The sequence below is a fragment of the Marmota marmota genome, unplaced genomic scaffold, assembly GCF_001458135.2.
Source record: "Marmota marmota marmota unplaced genomic scaffold, marMar, whole genome shotgun sequence".
Taxonomy (NCBI): Eukaryota; Metazoa; Chordata; class Mammalia; order Rodentia; family Sciuridae; genus Marmota; species Marmota marmota.
In genome coordinates this window covers 2,572,028-2,592,940 of record NW_026000103.1, presented here as the reverse complement: position 1 = coordinate 2,592,940, position 20,913 = coordinate 2,572,028, and the positions used below count along the sequence as shown (strand labels likewise).

At 37.7% G+C, this 20,913-nt stretch overlaps 1 protein-coding gene and 1 long non-coding RNA gene across 5 annotated transcripts in view; one reads left to right on the top strand and one right to left on the bottom strand.

Moving 5' to 3' along the window:
• LOC125610827 overlaps nt 1-15,585 on the bottom strand; it is a 243,682-nt gene extending 228,097 nt beyond the window's left edge. Inside the window, exon 1 of the long non-coding RNA XR_007340883.1 lies at nt 15,378-15,585. This is a non-coding gene — a long non-coding RNA (uncharacterized LOC125610827). The remainder of the gene's footprint in view (nt 1-15,377) is intronic.
• Adamtsl1 (ADAMTS like 1) overlaps nt 1-20,913 on the top strand; it is a 905,649-nt gene that overhangs the window by 523,523 nt on the left and 361,213 nt on the right. For 2 of the 4 annotated variants that reach the window (XM_048783909.1, XM_048783908.1), the window contains exon 1: nt 15,552-15,837. The exons of the other annotated variants lie outside the window; for them this stretch is intronic. In XM_048783909.1, coding sequence (XP_048639866.1) covers nt 15,775-15,837 — 63 coding nt within the window. In that variant the 5' untranslated portion in view covers nt 15,552-15,774. Of the gene's footprint in view, nt 1-15,551; nt 15,838-20,913 lie in introns of those variants that run through there. 4 annotated transcript variants of the gene reach the window in all.

Here is a 20,913-nt window from a genome sequence, read left to right as displayed (position 1 = left end):
TTTCCTGTCCTCAAGAAGCCAGTACAGATGCTGAGAAATTCCTTAGACACATGCAGGATGCTAAAGAAAGAGGAGCTGGAGAAAACTATAGTGCCTTTCCTTTCCCTTTAGAATAGAGAAAAAAATTCCTAGTTATACTTTACCGTATGCACATTGTACTTCAATAAAAAGTTTTGGAAAATCTCTCAGCTAGCCTCTCTTCTGTCTTAGCTCAGGCACAATCACCTTTAGGTATAGTTGACATCTACCTTCCACCGGGGACAGAATAGAAAATGTGCCTGTGTCTCCAATCAAATCTATTAGATGGAAGAGGTTGGGGTCAGCGATTCCAGTTTCTGGCATTCAGAATCGTTGGGTCCATACAGTGCTTCTTTCATTTGAAGAATGAGCTTTTCCATTCCTACACTCCTCCTTGTCTGCCATTGTAGAGAATGCCCATGGGATCTTCAGGATTTTGTAAAAAGTAATTGGAGTTTGAGGAACTTTGGAAAGCAATTTTCATTGAAACCAATAGTTTTCCATTTTTTTTTCAATGTGTCTATAAGAATACAGGGTAACCCCATATGGATATGCCTCTATGGAAAAACACACACACATAACCCACTGAATTAAGTTTCACCGAACAATAACACCCTTACTAAATGAGAGCTATGCCCAGTGCTTTCTGTCCTACCCTGAACTGTTTTTTTCATTTCGTCTCTAATGCTGATTGTAACATACTAAGTTGATTTCATGATCTCTTAGTGGACCACTACCCACAGTAGAAAAATAAGGATTTCATCATTTTTTGGAGGAATGAATGTGAGATCAGAGCACTGTGGCTACTTTCGCCCTGACCTTCCATATGTGAAGTATCTTTCTTTTTTGGGGTGTCAAATTCAGACTCAGTCATGGCTCATGATAGCTTCTCCTTGGCTTATTCACAAGATTTCTAGAGCATTCTTAAAAGAAAACAGCTTTATTAAGGCTTTACATATGACGAACAAGATTGGGGCCAGAAAATGCTGACTCAGTGAGGTGTTTCTGTCCAATGACAATGAAAAATCTGAATGACTTACAAAGGTCTACTTCCCCATGGGTAATTTTTTTTTAAAGCCAGAGTCATAAAATTTTAGAGCTAGAAAGGACGTCAGAAATCTAGTGCAGCCCTTTGATTTTATGACAAAATCATGTTCTGAGGAGTGCAGAGTATAAGTCTTGTTCCCTTATCAACAGTGACAGCATTTGCAGCCACAAGCAGATATATTTTAAACAAACAGAATCTGATAAAAATAAGTTTTCTAGCCTTCAAGATGAAAAGGGGGAAAGTTGGTATCTTTCTTCTGTTTTTAAAAGTTGTCTAATGACTGAGTTGTAGAAACTCTGGGCTCATTTCTTACACATCTTCTTAAGATGGTCGTCCTATGTGCTTGGATTTTTCCATTATTTAGACATTTAACAAATATTAATTGAGACCATGATATCTGTTCTCAAGCAGCTTATAATGAATTTTACAATTTTTACATCAAAAATTATGTTATCCAGGAAATAATACATCATAAACAATATGTCCTTTGTATTTCATTGGTCAGACTTTCTTGGTATTTTATTGGGTACATTTGATGTACCACTCTGGGTCCTAGTTTATTGGCATGGACTCAACTTTTTCATTTCAAGTTATTTGTTCCTCTTGAGACCTTACCTCATTTCTTATTTTATTCATTAATTCAATAAATATTTACTGAATATCTTAGAACAGTCAAGCACTGTTCTAGATGCTGGGGCTACAGAAGTGAGCAGAGAACGCTAAGTTCCTGCACTCAGGGAACATACCTATAAAAGGGGCCCATCATCATTAATCAAGTTAGTTAATTAAGCCTGTCTGGCTTAATGGGATTCTTTGGGAAAGTATTAAACTATGCTAAATTTTATAAATATCAATTCCCAGATCTCCAGCAGGACTAAGGAATCCAGTGACTAAGAAGTTGAATTCATTAGATTATTTAAAAGTTGAGAGCAACATTCCTAGGTGTATTGGAGAGTAATCTCCTAAGTATGGTTCTTCCCATTTATTTTTAACCAATAATTGACAAAGAAACAGGGAAGGAAGAAAGGATGATATCCACAGAATGAGGAGGCAAACAAGTGCAAAATGAAAATTACCAAGAATACTATCTCAGTCACATAGTATTCACTCAGGACATAGTAATGAGAAAACCTACTCATGTTCCCAACTTGAATAGGGTTGAATCTAGCAGAAGTGGTGGGAAAACTGTTGGCACTCTCTTTCCAGAATTGCATTGTTTTGATGTTCTGACTCAAGCCTTAAGCATGACATTTCATGATCAGCTAAGCCGCTGAGCAACCACACCCTATTCTTGGCAAAAATATATATCATATTACATTACAAAGGAAAGCACAATGGAAAGTTTTCTTAAAATAATAAATAAACACTGTATCTTATTTATACATCTTGTCAAGATTTTCAAGGACTTGTCCAGCTCTCTGGCAAAATCCCTGTTTGTTTGCTATAGAAGATGCAGTGTGCAGAGTAGCTGCCTGAACAGCAAGCTCCTTTTCAATTTCAACTCCTTGCAACCCTAACCAAGAGGGACTGTCTTCTTTAGTGGTAAAAGTAGATCCAGGTTTTATGGCTGGAGAGAGTCCAGGGCACTCAAAAGTGAAGCAGACGGTTGTGAAGAATTATTTATGGCAGATTGTGTGATGCCTGTGTTGTACTCTGATTTAATGGGGGAGAAAATGAAATCTGAAGCAGAGTGAATCCAATTTCCAGATTTTACTAGGTGTACACATAGGTTTTACACCGGGGTACCGTGGTGACCCCCAGCTTCTTTACATGGCTTTCATACTTTACAAAAGTAAGCTCTTTCTAAAACAGACCCATGAAAATCCTTCACTGGGTTTTCCACAAGAAGTCTCCAAGACAACACTTTTGACATTCTCAGGTGGGTCTTTCTCCTGTAAGCAAAATAAAACTTATTTCTTACTAAGAAATGTAACACATAAATACATATATTTTGTTAAATATCAGTATCAAATTTTATTATACACCCTATTTTAATGTATTTTGTTAAACAAGATATGTAACTGTTCATAAGATTATTTCATATGCATCCTATTTTTCTCTTTAGTTTGTGAGAAAATTTAGTCTTTATATTTTTATACTTTTGTTTTCTGAATTTTTATTTATTATTTGTAAACATTTATTTTAATTGTCAAAAATTATACATATATATGTATATTGTACCATGTTTTCTTTTTTTCTGAATAGCCTCACATTTATTAAAGAAATCACCTTATGAAACCATTATGATTCTGACATGAAAAATAGTGCCACATGAAAAAGAAACAGACTAGAACTCCTCATGCAGATACAAGAATCTCCTAACAAAATATTAGCAAATGAGGGCTGGGGTTGTAACTCTTTGGCAGAGCTCTTTGTCTAGCATGTGTGAAGCACTGGGTTTGATCCTTAGCACCACATAAAAATAAACAAATAAAATAAAGGCATTCTGTCCATCTACAACTACAAAAAAATTTAAATATTAGCAAATGAAATCTAGCAATATCTGAATATATAATACATCGTAAGATAGGTTGATCCTAGGAATGCAAGATTGTTTTAACATTAGAAATCAATTCACACAAAAAATCAATTCAAAAAATTTAGTATATTTTTAAAATATAGTGGAATAATCATGAGATCTTCAATAAGTGAAAACAAAGCATTTGGCAAAACCTATTTGTGACTAGGGAAAGAGTGAAACTTAACCAAAGTTGGGTTAACAAAGATTTTATTCCTATTAAATATGCATGTATTGTGAATTGCTAAATCAAGTTAATTAGTATACATATGCCTACCTCACATATATCACTGTGGCCCTTATGTCATTACAAATATATATATTTAAAATATCACTATTGCTGGGTGTGGTGCACATCTGTAATCCAGCGGTTTGGGAGGCTGAGACAGGAGGATCTGTGAGTTCAAAGCCAGCCTCAGCAGAAGTGAAGTGCTAAGCAACTCAATGAGAACCTGTCTCTAAATAAAACACAAAATAGAGCTGGAGATGTGGCTCAGAGGTCAAGTGTCCCTGAGTTCGATCCCCAGTACCCTAACAATAATAATAATAATAATAATAATAATAATAAAGTATCACTTTTATTTATATGTAAGATAGATATAGATGATCTTTGAATACTGCTTTGTACAAATGTATTTATACCTTCAACAAATACTTACTCATTCAACAAATATTTATTGAGCTCTTTCCATATGCTAAGCCCTATGCTAGAGACTAGGATAGAGTAATTAACAAAACTGAAATGGATCCCTCCCTCATGGAGCTTACAATCTAATGAGGGAGACATTGAATATGTTATCACACAAATATAAATACAAATGGAAATACATATATAACAATAAGCTATGGTTAGTCCTGTGCAAGAAAGCATTGAAATTGTAAATGTTGGGAAGGACAATTTAGAAGGTCAGATCCAGAAAGGCCTTTCTGAGAGCAAACATAAGTACAAAGTCACTCTGGAGCACAACCTCAGACATATTTACATTTAGAGAACCAAATCCAATCTACATGCATAAAAACTTAATCCAAAGAAATACTTGCCTATTCCTGCTTTTCCTTTGACTGTGGGTAACACTGCTGACATAGCATTGGTAGAACTTGTGGCTTATTTTTCTTAACTATAAGAAATTTAATAATTGGACCTGTTTATTTGGCCCGATATTTAGGAGTTTATATCAGGAGATTTAATTAGGATACTAGGATTGCTTTTGCAAAGGTTAAACCTTTTATTCTTCTTTTATATTCATTTTCCTCTTCTTCAAAAAAGAATTATATTATATATATTATAGTAAATGTATACAACATAAAATTTACCATTTTAACTATCACCACCATTTGCCTTCAGAATTTTCTCATCTTCCCCAGCTGAATCTCTTACCCCTTAGTTTCCCATTCCCCCTCCCCTCATCCCCTAGCAAACACAATTCTATTTTCTGTCTCTATGAATTTGACTATTTCTGGGTAACTTAAATAAGCAGAATCATACCTGCCTTCAGAGTTCATCGATTCTAAAATTCCAAATAAAACTCTGGGTCTTTTTGAAGAAAAGACAAAGGATTTATTCTGGCCAGGGCCAAGGGAGCAGAAAGCAGAGGGTTTTGCAGCCCATAACAATGAATGCAGGTGGAGAGGCCATTTAAACAGAAAAACCACAAAGGAGGAGGGTGGGAGAGGCAAATAGAGTCATAAGTACGTTCTCAGAATTGGTCACTTTTTTGGGGAACCATTAAGGAAGTAATCTAATGTCTGCCCCATAGTTTAAAGATATGTGGTTGGGGTACGAGTCGGTGAGGATGGAGATATCAGCTTCTATGCCAGTGGACTTATTGGGAAAGGCAGGGGGCAAGTCCCCACACAGAGTGAGATGTCTGGGCAGAATGGAGTCAGTCTGACTTAACTTTCACATCATCCCATAACACATCCATCTTGTAGCATAGGTCAGATTTGGCTTTTTTCTTCAGACTAAGTAATATTCCATTGTATGTAAATGCAAACTCTCCCTATCAACTTATTTGTCAATGAACATTTAGGTTGCTTCCATCTTGGGCTAGTGTGACTCATGCTGCTATGAACATGTATGTGCAAATATATGTTTGCATCTGTTTTCATTTCTTTGGGGTTTATTCTCAGAAATAGAATTGCTGGATCATATGGTGATTCTATGTTTAATTTTGAGGAATTGATCTTATGCTTTGTAAATTCATGCATTCATTAAATGTTTATTAGATCTTTACTTCATGATGGGTATCTGTGCCAAAAGTTGGAAATGAACAAACAAGTCTCACTACCTTTGAGGCCAAATGTTTAAGTAGCTCACTGTTGTTTTTTGTTTTGATGATGATAATGATTTGCAGTTCAGTTCTAATTCCCTTTCCCAAGATCCTTGGGACTAAATATAATAGTATATTTGCATATAAGTAATAAAGTAACATATTAATATTTGTATCAGTGTATGGCAAGAGTGCCATCATAAATCATGCTGGGTAAAATATTTTAGTTACCATGAGTATGAAGAAAAAAAACTAGTTTAGTCATGATGAGTATAAAGAAAAACAATGTTTTCATCACCATGAAATTACTCTATAATTCCACCATTTCCTTAAGAGGTCATCATGGTCAGCTTCCTTTTCATAATTACACTGTTTTATTTTGTATGTTTATACTTCACCATCTTCCAAAGAAACTGTAAGATTGTTTTGAGTAAAACTGTGATGCAAAAAAAGATTGAACTATTTATATGGAAAAACAGACTATAAAACTCAAGATAGAAATGGTGAGGGGATTTTAAAACTATAGACTAAAGAAATATTTGGCTATTGAACACAAATTTCGTTCTGAGCTGCCTAGTAGCCAAAAGAAAGATGGGAACTCAGATAATAGCATTGCTCTTATGATTTTAAGAAATAAAAGATACCAGCCAGTCACACTTTTTGTATTTGACCATTATGTTTTGGGAATTTGGCATTGAGGTTCTTATATTACTGAGCTATATAATTTTGTAAAGTCTCAAGCATATTCCATATATACATATCTCCAAACTGGCCAAGATGGCTTCTCCAGCCTTCACATCATTATTCCAGTTACAAAGAGGAGGAAAGAGTGAAGCAGGGTATGCCCCTTTCTTGATGGACATTACTGGAATTTCATTCACTTTTTCCACTTATATCTCATGGTCACACACAGCTTCCAAGAAGAAATGTTTCCTGGGTGGGTAGCCATGTATGTTTGTTAACAAAGCCAAAAAAAAAAAGAACAGATATTGGGAGACCATTAATATTTCTGCCACAGATATTTTATTTGAAAGAATATTTTTTTTCCTAAAATGCAGACTGGAGTTTAAAATCCAAGCTTTTGAGAGCAAAAGTAAATGCAAATAATCACAGTAAACATTCTTACAAGGCCATTCCATGTCAGACAAGAGCATTTCCATCTTAATCCAAGTGATAGAAAAATTGGAACAAAGGAAGAGGTGAGGTGGGAGGGACAAAGGAGAGACAATGTAACCAAAACCAAAAGCTAGGCCTCTAGGACCCTTTGCACAAGGATGTACTTCCTTCTTTAAAAGAAACTGTGGAAAATCATCACTCTCGTGGTTGTGCTTAAGAACTTGCTGCCGCTTTAATTTGCACATCCGAACATACTTCCAGTGGTGGACCTCTTAGGAATGCTCAAGAGGTGAGCAGGCAGGCATGAAGCATGTGGCCCTCTTTTGCCTGCCTGCCTGCCTTCCTCAAGTGCAAGAAACCTCCAGTCTGGGACCTGCATCCTGTCAAGCAGCTTCCTACTGGCTCCTGGGATGGGTTAACATCCTGCACTCATATCCTGGGATCAGGGTTTCTCCACTTTGTCCTTGGAACTCTATTCTTTCCATAGTTGCTAGTTTCTGTGCTGGGAAACAAGTTTTGGATTTTAACTTCCAGGAAATGCACATGTAAGAGATAAATCTCTAGATTCTTTTACCTAAGTTTCTTCCAGCTGCACCCTGTATCTGTCCCTCAGGACACCTACATAGCTGGTAAATGTCTTGCTGTTAGCTTGTACTCAGTTCTCTATATTGTTACCTTATTTTCCCACCCCTTTTTTTTTGCCATACTTACCAAGTTTCACATTCCTTCATGAAAGTTTTTTCAAAAGAAAGGCCCACCACAGTTTCTAATAGGAACCATGCAATATCCAGTTTTCCCTACAAACTCCATGTCCTTTCTGGAAATTTAAGAAATAAGCTCTCTGCAAAACAGTCACAAGTATGTAAGGTAATGAATATGTTAACCAGCTTGATTTAGCCATTTCACAATGTTTGTATACACATATATGTATGTGTGTAAATATATATATATGTTTGTATATAAATATTTATATAAAAAACATAAATGTATGTTTCAAATCATGTTGTATATCATAAATATATGTAATTTTTGTCAATTTAAAAATGTAAATGACTTCAAAGGTAAACTACACTGCAAATTAATCTTGCAAGTTCTTTTTCATTATTTGATTGCTTGATAGTTTCTGCTACTCCTTTGTGACAGTATTTACAATAGTGATATCACATAATCTTTTTACACATAAAATCATTATTCTAGTTAGTGTTAGCAAATATGACAAACATGTAACTGGAATTAAATTGAAGATCACACAATGATCTATGTTATTTCAGAGAAAGAGTATTCTGCTTTTCCATGGTTTAATTGCTTTCCAGAAATTCAAGTTATATTTCAATCTTAATCTACATTTTTCTTGGTTTTCAGAGCTCATCTTTGCTTTTGTAATTCTTTGTTTGCTTTTTACCCCATTGCTTTTCTTTTTCTTTGGGGGTGTATCATATGTTAATTAATTCACACATTAACAATTTATCTCATGCCAATTTTTTGTGTGAGATGTTGTGCTCTATTCTGTGTGTGGGCACAAGATTTCATAATCTGTTTTTAAAGATTTTTTTTAGTTTTAAATGGACACAGTACCTTTATTTTATTTTGCTTTTATTTTTATGTGCCGCCAGGGATGGATCTGAGCTTCACGCATTTTAGGAAAGTGTTCTACCAACTGAGCTACAACCCTAGCCCAAGATTTCATAATCTTAATAGTTATCCTCACAGAATTTATAATCTTGTTGAAGGAGAGAGAGAGAGAGAGAGAGAGAGAGAGAGAGAAAGCGAGCAAGAACGAAAGAGAGAAAGAGAGGGAGAGATTGAGATTCTGCTCACAAATGGTGGTATGTGAAAAGAACCTACACATGTGTGGAAGCAAATCTGTCTGGAGAGGTGCAAAACAGAAGCAATCACTACTTGCTATTTAGGCAAGTAAATATTAAAATTCCAAACTAGAAAATAGAAAAAAATGTTTACCACCAGTGGGGGGGCGGCAAGAGGGGGAACATTTAGAGACCAAAGCAGTAAAAGAAATCAGAAAAATGATCAATAACTTGCAGACAAGTTTAAAACGTCTACCCAATAAAAACATCTAAGAATAATATTAATAAAACAACAAAGAAGACTTTTTTTCCTGTTAAAAGACTGGCTCATATCTGGGATAGCTAAAGAATGTATCCAAATATATAAAAAGATTCCAGCAACAAAATGACTAAAAGCTTAAAAAAAAAAAAAAAGCAGAGGAAGGCTTTGTGGAGTTACTGACATTTTAATTGCATCTTAAAAGGTAGAAAAGCCATTAGTAGGCCATGATAGGAAGAAGGACCATCCAGGCAGAAGAGATATCCAGGATGAACAAACACACAGGAGTCCAAGTACCTGGAGTATTCGAGTGAGATCAGGTATTTCAGTTGGGCTGGTGCATGGCTTTCTATTATCCTGGGATTGGAATCAGATCAGGGAGGTCCTTGAATGCCAAGCTGAAGAATTTGGCTTTTGCATTTCAATCCCACTCTCTCTGTATTGTCTATAAATCTGTTAACAGCCCTTCACCTTATTGTCTGGCTCTGGTATAATTATTTTATCTGTGGAGGATGATGTCATGGAAATAGCACAGAACTAGGAATCAAGGGCCTTGGATTTATATATTACACTTGGGTTTAGTATATGAATATTACAACCATAATTCAAGCCTCAGCAATTACATTGATAAGTCTCTTTATGTCAAAAAAAGGCTACAAAAGAGTTTCTTTGTTGTCAAAATTCTCTATAGTGATCTGTCCTGCACACAGTAGGTACTTAGTGTTTGTTGAATTTAATTCAATAACAAACCTCTGACATCCATAGCATAACCCCAGCTATGTAGACAAAGGAAGAATGAAGGCTCCAGGTTTAAGGGTGGTGAACAATTGTATTCTCCCAATTCAGTTTGGGGCTCTGAATTGGGAGAATACAATTTTTATTTTTTTATTTTGAGTTTTATTTTGTTTGTTGGGAGGGGGCTCCTAGGATCAGAATCTAAATTATGATAGTAATTTTCCCCAGAATTTATTAGGATTTTTAAGAACACAGAGAAGTTGAGACACAAGTACCATGAGCATTCATGTACCAACCACTTAGGGAGTGCTATATTGGTCTCTTTGTATCAGGCTCTGAGCTAGACACTGTGCAAACTTCTGACTCCACTGCCCGGCAGTGCCGTGGTGTATTACTCCCATGACTCAAAAACTTTAAACAAACAAACAAACAACCACCACAAAATAATCCTTGGGCTCAGAAAGCTTTAGCCATTTATTTCCTGAAAGCCCTCTTGGTAATAAGTTGTAACTACTAAAATTTGAACTGTCTGGCTGTAAAATCTGAGTTCTTTCCACTATACCAAAGCAGTCTTCAGAATTCTTTTCTGCTGTGGCCTGGAGTCACAGATCTTAACCAAGTACCTACAGGATGAGGAGCATGGAAAATAGCATTTGAGGCCATAGGAAGAAATGTAAATTGAAGACCCAGGCGCTTCAGGCAGTGACAGATGAATCAGATCAAATTGTAAAAGCTGATGAGTTCCTGCCCTAAGTGATATCAGTTGCTGGACACTATGAGGAAAGTGGGAGACAGGGGGGCAAACAACTTAAAATCACGCTCTTTGGCCACTGAGCGACCTACAGCAGTAAGTGAGGCAGGGTGAGCACCGGCAGTAGCCCCATGCTAGGCCTTCTCTCTGCTGCCGCTGTTCTCCACACTTGCTAAACCTTTCCTAGGTTTCTTTTCACTTCTAGAAGTCTCTGTACATCTCAGGTATTTTTCAGTTTCTACTTCTTCCATCTGGGTCTCCTCCCTGAGTTCTCCAACCATCAGTGACCTTTCCCTACTCTGAACTCATGTGGCTCTTTGCTCCACAGACCCAGGGTCGCTTAATGGTTTGGGCACAGATTGCTTGGGCTTATATTTTGATATTTCTTCTCTCTGTGTATGTGATCTTGAACAGATTGTCTAATTTTTTATGCCTCAGTGTTTCCCTCTCTTAAAGGGGATGTATCAATAAGAATTCTGTTGCAGAGAACAGAATCTACTCTTGCGAATATAAACAGAAAGCCATAAATTACAGGGTATTACATAATGCAGAGAATATTTAAATTGCCACAGGAAAAAAACTCATAAAGTGAGCTTTCTGAAGAGTCCCATGGTGCTTGGCAGAAATAGACCACCATGGGGACTCCTGCCTCTTCTCCACTCAGAAAGTTACCTGCTGAATGCCAGGGTCAAATAGAAGTGCAAGGGCTGCGACAGCCATACCCACCTTCTCCAATCCAAGTAATAAAATGCACATCTCATTCTGGCTTCTCAATGCCCACAAAGTATGGATATAGATAAACCACATTGCTCTACAGATTTTCACATGCAGAGAGCAAAGTGTGGACTCTGCATCGCTTCCTCTTTCCAAACAGTGCTTCAGAGGAGCCAAAACTAAATCCCATCCAGTACCTTAGCTGCAAGGGAGTCTGGAAATGTAGTATTGGGGTTTCTGGCCTCTGCATGTCAGGGAGGCCCTGGTTGAGATGAATGTTGACTGCTAATCCACCATAAATAACACCTACATACAGATAATAGGTTTACCTACTCTATAGAATTGTTGAAGGTTTACATGAAGTGATAAATATAAAGTACTTAAAACAGTGCCTGACACATGGAGACTCTCAATAAATAGAGCTGTTTTTTGGCCAGCTCCTAAGATAGTGATCTAGGAAAAGCCAAGCAGCCTTTGATAGATTCCCAAAAGTCCCACCTGCTAGTAAGTAACTTTAATGAAACTACTATCTAAGGAACACCTGTTCCCTGGTCAGAAAATTGAGGCAAAGAGTTACTGCACATATCACGTTTGATCATGTGCAAAAGACAGTTTGAGAATTATAATGAGTGCTCTGGTGGCTTTGCTGTTAAGAAACAAAGGGGAATGAAGGGAAGGAGGGGATGGGAATAGGAAAGAGCAGAATGAGTCAGATATAACTTTCCTATGTTCATATATGAATATACAATCAGTATAATTTCATATCATGTACAACCACAAGAAGTTATCCGCCATGTATGTATAATATGTCAAAATATACTCTACTGTCACGTATATCTAAAAAGAAGAAAAAGAAAGGAAAAAAAAAAGAGAGGATCCTGGTGAATTGGAATGTTAGAGTTGTGTTCAAATTCTAATTCTGCCCCTAAGAACAGCAGTCTTCTTCCTGTGCTTTTTCTTATTCACTCTTCCATCATTTCTCTCCATTTGAATTTCAAAATTAGCCAGAGACAGCACAGAATTTCACCAGGTCCCCATGAAGAAAGCAAGGTTCACCTACTGCCATTGCTACCTCCCTATAGAGGTAGGCCCTCCCCAGCTCTCCAGAACTCCTGAGCTCTTTCCAGGAGACTCTCTGTCCCCTTTACACCAGTTCCTATAACTGAAGGGCCAAAGAGGCTCAACCTCAAGGAAGAGACAGGTGGCTTTGGAGCAAAACTTGTAAGGCATTCTCCCCAGGGAGAGAAATTCCGAAAGTTGAGCTCACTCTTTCCTGCCATAAAGCATACTGAATGTTAACAGCTTGCTGCTGTCCAAGCTGGTGTTTTTTAAATTAAGTATTGTTAAATCCATACCATTTGGAATGATGCTTCAGACAGCCCTGACACTAGCTCTTGCTGCTGCTTTCATTTCACCTAATATATTGTGCGTGGAGCCGGGAACCAGGATTATGGCTGCGGCAGCTTCTGCTGCTGCTGCGGCTGCTGCTCCACAGACACTTGCAGACGGCTTTAATTTAGATACCTGAAGAGGAAAAAAGGAACCGGGCCAACGCCCTGCTCACATGCCATAAGGGGCTTTTCCCAGGCGGCTGTTAGTATGGGTCTAGATTACCTAGGGTTTTATGTTATTTTTCCCTTGGCACTGAAAAATGTCTCAGAAATGACAAACTTGGGAGACAGAGACGCTGTAGGCTAAAATAAGCTACTTTCCATCATCAGGTAATATATACTCATGGTAAAGCCTGGTAGGCTGCCTTCTACTCCTCTGCCTGTGCTGTTACCAGCCCCTTCCAACACACCTCCCTTTGGCCAGACAGCCAACACCTGAATCTGCATGTATGTACAAATATATAGATGTATATATGTGAATATGAGATCAGAGTGGTCGGAGTCATAAGACCCTGGTACAAAGTCCAGTTTTAGCCAGTGAGGCCTTAGGTAAGTCTCTTCGCTGAGCCTCAGTTTCACATATATAAAAAGGCACTGGCACATAACCAACTGCATCAACTAGTCAAAAATGTCAAGCGAGATTGTACATGCAAAAATCATAAACCTTAACAATATCACATATACTTTGGAAAGTATCAAAATGAGCTCATCTTAAAAACATTCCCCATCACTCTTATCCAACTTGATTTGTTTCTCCTTTTTCTAGAGTTTTAAGTAAACTTAGAATTTTCCCGCACTGTGTTAACTCTGGACCTTTGCAATTGGTTTTGCAAGTTCCTCCAGATTCTCCCAACAGAAAAGATGATGTGGTGAGCAGAGAGACCAGAAGCATGTACTGGGGTCGGCCTCCTCTAGGTGTTCAACCAATGATAGAGGCCTTGACTTTAAAATAGTATATTATTTGAGGACTTCATTGAAGGGACCATCTTGCTATAAATTGGCATGCCCAGCAAAACTCAGAAGATGGTATTGATTTCCAAAGCAGAAGAATCTAGCGTACATGTGCCTACCAGTTATTTTCTGACCATACCAATTTTTTTCCCCTCCACAAAAGATGCCTTATCATTAACATGCTAATGCTACCATTCCTTCTCCTACATCTGACGCAAATGAACAGATAACATAGTCTCAGACTAAAAGTTCATTTCAGTCAAAATATTTTTTTTACTGTGATGAGGATTTCAGATAGCAATCCAGTATTTTCACATCTACTTGTAAATACCCTTTAGCCTATGAGAATTAGCTAGTTTTCGAGAGATTAGTAAAAAATAATCTTTCTGAAAGGGAAAAGCCTATTTCAAAAATAGGACCTCTTTGTGTGTGTGTGTGAATCTGTACTATCATTTTCCTAGTTCAATATATTTGGTAGTGAGGAGAAAATTGAATCCTTGATTGCCCTTGACTTTTGTGACAGGTTAACAGTGGGAGTTTTAAAGCTTCTCCCTTGTTAATTGATATACCATATGAAGTAAGTAGCTGAAGTTGAACAACCTGCTTTTCTTTACCTTTTCGCAAAGCAACACTGCAGGTATGTGTATTGGCAGACCTGCCTGTATTCACATGTCTGTGATGGCTAGATCAGGTTTTCCATATTTGTGTTTCAGACCTCTCATCAGTATTTTTTAATAATGAAAGGAAAGAACATTAAGTGCTTTCTACCTCCACCACATGTATTTCTGGTCTATCAGATCTGTAAAGAAAAGCCTCCTGGTAATACACTATGAAAATGTATGGCTGGGTTTGCTATTTCATTCTCTCAAAACTCAATAATTTCCCTAGCAGATCAGAGGAAGTATGTCCTTATTTGACACTTAACACTTTCCTAAAACTAATAATCTCCTCCAGTAGGGTTGAACCTTGCTTGTTGGTAGATTAAGTGGCCTCTGAAGATTGCTGAGCTTCTCTTTGCTGCCTTGTCTCTTTGACGCACATAAGTACTTCCTCCAGGGCTGGGCTGCACCTCCGAGGTCAACCTGTCCAGCCCTCTGGCCCTCCTGGACTAGTGGTCAACAAAGGTTTATCCTTTTCTGCAGTATAGCAGCTCCGAAAAAGGATCTGAGTCAGGTGAAGAGGAGACTGTAACTCTTGGTTAAAAGGTTTGGGGATTAATTGAGGATTTAATTCATCTTTTCTTTCCCTCCCCCTGGGAAGCAGATAGTTGAGAGTTGGCAAAGTGTCAAAACCAGGCAGTTTCTCAACCCCAAATTTCAGCCCCACTCAGTCTGGAGTCTTTGTTCAAGGCTTCTTTTAAACCAGGGGTTCTCAATTTCTAATTGTGCCTTTAGAATCAGTAAACCTTGGATGTTTCAAATTGTCACCTTACAAAGAAGCAACTTGTCCCGTCTCCCCACCATCAAGTCCTTAATACACAAAATAACTTATGCCACTGTTAGGGTTAGTGAGGAATTTTCATGAACTTCTACAGTATTCCTTTTTCTAGTCAAAGGGGAAAATAAAGAGGAACCTTACGAAGAGGAAGAAAGCAGTTGTCCCGAATACGTTTAAAGGGCACATTAAGTCAGTTTTTGACTATGGTTCTCTCCCTTTATGGCATATGTTATATATTGACAGGGATTAAGTTTCTCTCCTGAATGGAACAATACACGGACACAGGGAGCTACTGTACTTTACAAAGCAGCAGACATCAGCACAGGCAAATGGCAAACAGAAACACATCTCACAGAGAACTGACCAGGTTAGGGAAAAGCCCAGTGCTTTGCTTCGTCTTGTGTACTTCTGCACCTCTGGCATTTCTCTTCTCGCTCTGCTGCTGGCTCTCCTTTCTTTTTCGTCCTTTTCCCCCTTTTTCACTCACACTGTTACACTTTCTCTGTCCCCCTGGCTTTGTTATTCAGCATGTCTGATTAGCAGGAGCCTGATTGGCTGGCTGCCTGCTCCGAGAGAGATTCCATTCAGCTTACCCCCCACCCATCCACCCACCCACCCCTCGGTCAGGAAATGTGAGCGGGGCTGATGGAAGCTGATAGGCAGGGCTGGAGTGTTAGCACCAGGACTGGATGTGACAGCAGGCAGAAGAGCACTTAGCAGCTTATTCAGTGTCCGATTCAGATTCCGGCAAGGATCCAAGCATGGAATGCTGCCGTCGGGCAACTCCTGGCATACCGCTCCTCCTTCTGGCTTTCCTGCTCCTGGTAAATGCCTTTTCATTTCAATATGTTGCTATAGCCATTTAGTCTGGGTGCTGTTGGGGTGGTGTGTGTGTGTGTGTGTGTGTGTGTGTGTGTTCATCTTAAAATTCCAGGTAAAATAATTTACATGATAGAAAAAGTACCCCAACTCCTTCCAAAACTTTAATTCCGACTTCCCAAGCTGAATAAAGTCTACAAAACTTACAGGAATTAGTTACAGGTATATCATAATTTTGTTACTGAGACACAAACTTTGGGATATACTGCATAGAATCTGTGAGCTGAGGACTATATAAATGTTTGGAATTTGGATAATAGATGTCCTGAAATCAAACTCACTCACTGAGCTGTTCCTGGAATTTTTTGAAGGATAGGCTGTGAGGGGCTTCCCTCCAGTGCCTTCTACGGATTATTTTTCCTCTGTACACATGTCCTAGGGAACCAGGTGAAAGAGGGAGTGAGAGCCCTCTGTGCAGCCAACCCAGATTAGAGCTCTTAATTACTGCACATTATTTATGGATAAAAGTTAATTCAAGTATCTATGAATTGAGGATTATAGCCTTTGATCTCAGATCTTCTTTTGAAGAAGAAAAAAAATGATGACTTTCTGTACGGTTAATTTCTACAGTCAATAGTGATAAGATGCTCTGTTCTCGAACATCAGCACATACTACATTTTTGACTCAGAGTAAATGTTCCGTTGTGACTCATACTTGGTTTTATGGGCAGAAAATGAACATTTACTGTCCAAAAACAATCTACACTCAAAATATTAATAGCAATGCACATTTTTTTTTAAACCAGAGTGTTCTGGGCAGGCAGTTTAGTAAACCTCATCTGAAGGTTGGATTCCAAAATTTGCACACACTGATTCCAAACAAACGTGATTGTAGCTCTCCTTGTCACATTTATGACATGCCAGAACTTCCTCAGATGGTAACAAGGCAAGAAGGGAACAAGGTAAAAATGCAACCAGAATATAGGTTGTATTGCTTCATTGATGGGGAAGGAATATTTTGTTCTGCTTTGAGTCTGACAAATTTGATCTGCACTATAATTTTGAGGAAAGGAAGCAAGCCATTTGGTAAGATTGTAAAGGTCTAGGAAGATTCATCAGATAGAGTAGACAGACAGCGATTAAATATTTTATGCATTCCTGTATCTTAATAATTTGCATCATTGTAGCTAAAAATTATAATGCTGCCTTGTAAATCGGAATATATTTTCAGTTTTTTGTAGAAACTTAAAGGCAAGTGAAAGTTTAAGCATGAGTAGACTATAAGTTTTAGCTGTACTGAAGAATATAAAGAGCAGAATGTTTAGGTGTGCTTTATGTCTTGTAAAGCAAGCAATTTATAAAAGGTGTCTCATTTTTTCCATATGGGATGTGTTACTTATATACATCATTAGTTTGTCTCGTCTTTCCTTCTTTGTGATTTTTTTAAAGTGTGTGTTATTTCCCCAGTAAATTGCATCATAAAGCAAATTACCAGTACACATTACTTTTTTTGATATTTTCATATGGAAGTATGATCTCATTATACTTGAGTAATACTAGCCTACACAGGAATAGATTGTTTTTCTACCCATTTGGTAAATGCATTATATTCCTCTTTGATATCTTAAATTCATATATGTATTTGAGCATATAATTAGACTTACTTGGAAAAAAGGAGTGTTTGCTTATTTCAGAAGGACTTAACACATGTTTGGATTACAATAATTGCATTATGAAGTTGAAATGAAATCAAACCCAGGTTTGTTTTAGGCCTGTGTTTAAATGAATTGCGAATCTAAAAGTTATGCCAGGAAAAAAAAAAAAAAACAAGAAGTAGCTGTTGAGTGCCTAGATACATCCCATGCAGAGCAAGAACAGCATTAATAAGAGCTGTCACGTGTTGTGTCTAAAGGTGGCAAACACTAGACCTGTTGTTTGAAAAACATTTCAGTGAACCATCACAATAATCATGTAAAGAAACCCATCAAACCCATCCTACAGATAAGGCAACCAGCTTATATTTGAACCCAAAGGTCAAAGAATGGGGAGAACATAAATTGTTTGCTTTGCACTATGGTCGTAAAAATGTCTGGCAATGATGGAAGCAATGATGAGGCTTGGTCTGCACTCTTTGTTGGAGACAGGCAGTCTTTTTGCATCATCTTGGCCATTAAAGATATGTACAGTGTGGTGGATACTTGTTATACTTGCTCATTAACTGCCTCTGTTAGGTTTACAGCCAAAATTAATTATTGGCTTAAGAGAAAGTGAACTTTAGCCTGACCTATAGTTGACTTAGAACTAGAAGTGTGACTTTGTCAGCTCAACCTTCAGACTTGATAAAGATACTGACTTGGAGGACCTGTTTTTCCTATGATTCTTTTACATAACAGAAGAGTCTGTCTACTCTTAAATTAATTTAAGCAATTTCTAAATGTCTTTTTAACTTAATTGGAAAACATCTCTCTGTATAATGACAGGTCCAATTTTTACCACATCAAAATAGCTTTCATTTCACTGACAGTTAAATCATATGTCTCATGACTTGGTTCCTCAGCGTGTACACATGAATAGTATTGAGCCCTGGTTTTGTCAAAATCCTTTCCTCCCAGCACACTATTCCCTAGAGAATTAGGTCCCAATACCTTTCGTTTCTATTTTAGATCACCACCGTACTTTCATGCACAGTGTGCCCGCTGGAGACTTCTTTTTAACTCTGGACACAGTTGGACACTAGTATCAAACAAGAGATTTCATTTTGATATTCAGGTCAAATTAAGCCACATAATATGACTTTCCCAATCTTCTCACCCTGTTCCCCCTTTTCATTCTCTCTCCTTTGTCTCAATTGTTTAGCTCAAAAGAAATGTGGCAAAAACCATGACCGGCCATTGACATATGTGTCCATCTACACTTGAAGTCAAATCACTTCTTGTCAGAAAGGCATTTAATCAAATTTGCATTTGCTTTTTGTTTCTTTTCAGTGGTTTTTTAAGCTCTTTTGCCTGCTATTGTGAGAGTTGCAAGAGTAACACTAGGAATTATAATAAAGTACATGTGTTTTGCTGTTGAATTTCTTTTTCTTCTCTGTACTAATTTATACATGGAAACTAGTCAAACACAATAGCCCGTTCCCTTCAATTCCTCTGGCACTGTCTTCCACTATTATCTAAGTGAATCTATCTTGGATGGCGAGAAGCTCCATTAGCTTGTGGAATGAATGTTAAATCCCTTATTTACAGCAGATTGTGGCCTGTTCCAACAATGAGAGAGTGTGTGTGCGCGCACGCCTGTGTGCACAAGCACCTCTCTATAACTGTTCACTCTATTTCTTATTCTCCACCTATGCTGTCTTTAAATCAAACTTAAAGAATTTCTTGTCCATCTGTGGAGCACAGCAGCATTTATTTAAAAGTGATTTTCTTGATGTTTTCGTGAAGTTTCTTGTCATTTATCGTCATTGTTATTTTCTTGGGCTACTGTTTTTAGTTTCAGTCTGCTCAGGACCACTTCCTGACTCCCTTACTATTTTCATGTGAACCAGTTCTGTCCCTTCATATAAGATGAGGGAAGAATGTCCAATAGTGGTCACTAGTGAACCACAGAAGAGGCCTGTTACACTGGGGAAGTTTTCCTTGTATGATTCTATGGACAGTGAAGACTTTTAAGAGAGAGAATGAATAAAGGAATGTATGTGTTTGTGCTTTTATAAGATTCTTAGTCCATGTTCATGCCCCAAGTGGAATTAGGGAAGAAGGGATGCCCTCACACACCCTGGGGTAGGCTCTTGCTCTAATTAGGAGTGACACAAAGTTCATTCTTACAGCTTAATATCAAAATTAAAGTCAGAGTTTGTGGAATTTTTTTTATCAGTGAAGTGTACAAGCTACTCATTTGTAAAACTCCGTTTATTTTAGCATGTTTTTGCATAAGAATTATATCAGATGAGACATGGCCTGGTATTTGGGTCTTCTTCTTTTTGTGACTTTATCAAAATATAATTTCAAACTCTTACAGGAAAATATAGTGTCTTGTGAATTTCTGCATTTCCTGTGGCACCTAGTAGAGTGCCTTTATATTCAGGCAGCAGAAACACTTGTGAACATTTTGAAGAAAGGAAAGGTCTTATAGAGAGAGCACATGGTACCCTCACTCTTCACATTTTTCCATGTTTTCAGACTTCATTTGTTTAGACCACTTTCCTCAGTCAAATGACAGTTCTGCTTTTAATTTGTGTGTCTTTCAAGTTCCAGGAACATCACTTTCTCAGGTTCAATTATCTAAGTTTCATCCTTCCCTTCCTCTACTGTTTCTGTGGTCTCATGAGTAGGGTGACCTAGGAGTGACCTCTTCTAGCATGGGGACTCAAGTCTTTTCTTGAGTGAGAGCATTGCTTGAATCCTCATGAATAACCTACTGGTTAAGTGTGCTGAGATAATCACAGGAAAATGTTTCTAAATCGAGTTTTATAGTCTTGCCGTTGTTACTAATTTTCTTCTTCTCGAGGGTTGGCTTCAAACTGCGTTTTCACCAGAATGAGACAAATTCATGTCATTTTCTGTCTACATCATAAAAATCATACCATGTGGTTGAATTTTGGCTTGATTGGCAGTACTGGCTCATGAGCGGCTTAGGACTGGCATACCAAAGGTGATGTAAGTCCTAAAGGATCCTAATTGAATAGGCCAGCACAGCTGTGTGGGGAGCCTGCCTGCTAACTGGGGTGAGCTGTTGCTATCAACCCCTTCTTTCCATGAGCTCAAATATAAATGACTAAATCTCCCCAATTCCCGAACTTCAAGATTAAAACCTACATAGAATAAAGCCTAACTGTTCTGCTTTGCTGGTGCACCCAGCATGGAAGGCAGTTAGTAGAAAGTTTTCTGACCATGAAGAAGATAACCCTGATAGATATACCCTTAGCCTGCAGCCAACAGTGGCCTCTGGCTTTTCACGTGTTTGATTTCCAAGAAGCTCAGAATTTATAAATCAACTCTTTTCCTCTATTCATTGATTTTTCTCTAATTTGGTCACAGAAATATATCTCTTCTCAATAACTAATTGTAACATTTCTTAGAAGA